Source organism: Apaloderma vittatum, unplaced genomic scaffold (assembly GCF_000703405.1).
Source record: "Apaloderma vittatum isolate BGI_N311 unplaced genomic scaffold, ASM70340v1 scaffold26168, whole genome shotgun sequence".
Taxonomy (NCBI): Eukaryota; Metazoa; Chordata; class Aves; order Trogoniformes; family Trogonidae; genus Apaloderma; species Apaloderma vittatum.
In genome coordinates, this window is record NW_009732846.1 from 1793 (window position 1) to 2516 (window position 724).

General features: G+C 55.7%; 1 protein-coding gene across 1 annotated transcript in view; it reads right to left on the minus strand.

Moving 5' to 3' along the window:
- Positions 1 to 724, minus strand: part of LOC104278644 (pepsin B-like) — a 3339-nt gene that overhangs the window by 822 nt on the left and 1793 nt on the right. The window contains 4 exon segments of the mRNA XM_009875672.1: positions 1 to 3; positions 5 to 58; positions 142 to 264; positions 417 to 616. The exon segment at positions 1 to 3 is cut by the window's left edge and continues 76 nt beyond it. Coding sequence (XP_009873974.1) covers positions 1 to 3; positions 5 to 58; positions 142 to 264; positions 417 to 616 — 380 coding nt within the window.

Consider the following 724-nt stretch of genomic DNA (forward strand, 5'->3'; position numbering starts at 1 on the left):
CCCAACGCCAGGCCAGCGTTGGCTCCCCCAGCCGGTGGCTGCTGGTCCGATGGAGAACCTAGAGAAAGCAGCAAAAAAAAAGGCATCAGAAAAGGCTTCCTCCCCTCTAAGACCCGCTTGGAGCCACGGTGCAGCACTTACTCCTCGATGTCGATCTTCCAGTAATATTCCTGGACCACAGGAGCCCATAAAATCTCTCCATAGTACAGCTGGGGGTCAATGCCTCCAAGGATGACTTCTCCACCGTAATCATATGTTGGGTTGCTGAAAAGACACGAAATGAACCCCCCCGATCAGGCAGGCTGCTCAGTGGAAAGGGGCGGGTGGGGAGAACGTGTGGGTGGAGAGCGAAGGAAGGGAAGTACGAATCCTGGCTGTGTCTATGCACGAGAGAGACCCGCTGCCAGGGGTCTCACCGGGAGTAATAGAAGCTGAAGACGGGTTCAGCGAGCTGGTCCTGCTGCAGCATGTTCTCCATCAGCGTGTTGTAACCGCTGATGCCAACGCCTGGGTAAGACATGCCCAAAATCCCATCGAAGTACAGGTAGTAAAAGGGGCTGCTGGGCTCGTTCAGGCTCAAGCCAAACTCCTGGTTCCTGACGACCATGTTCTGAATCTAGAGAGAGAAGAAAGATGCTGGGAAATGTTGGTTTTCTGGTCTCACCAGAAAGGTTCTGGGGAGTGGCAGGGGGGGGCAGGGGGGGGCCGAGGGGGAAGACAACAG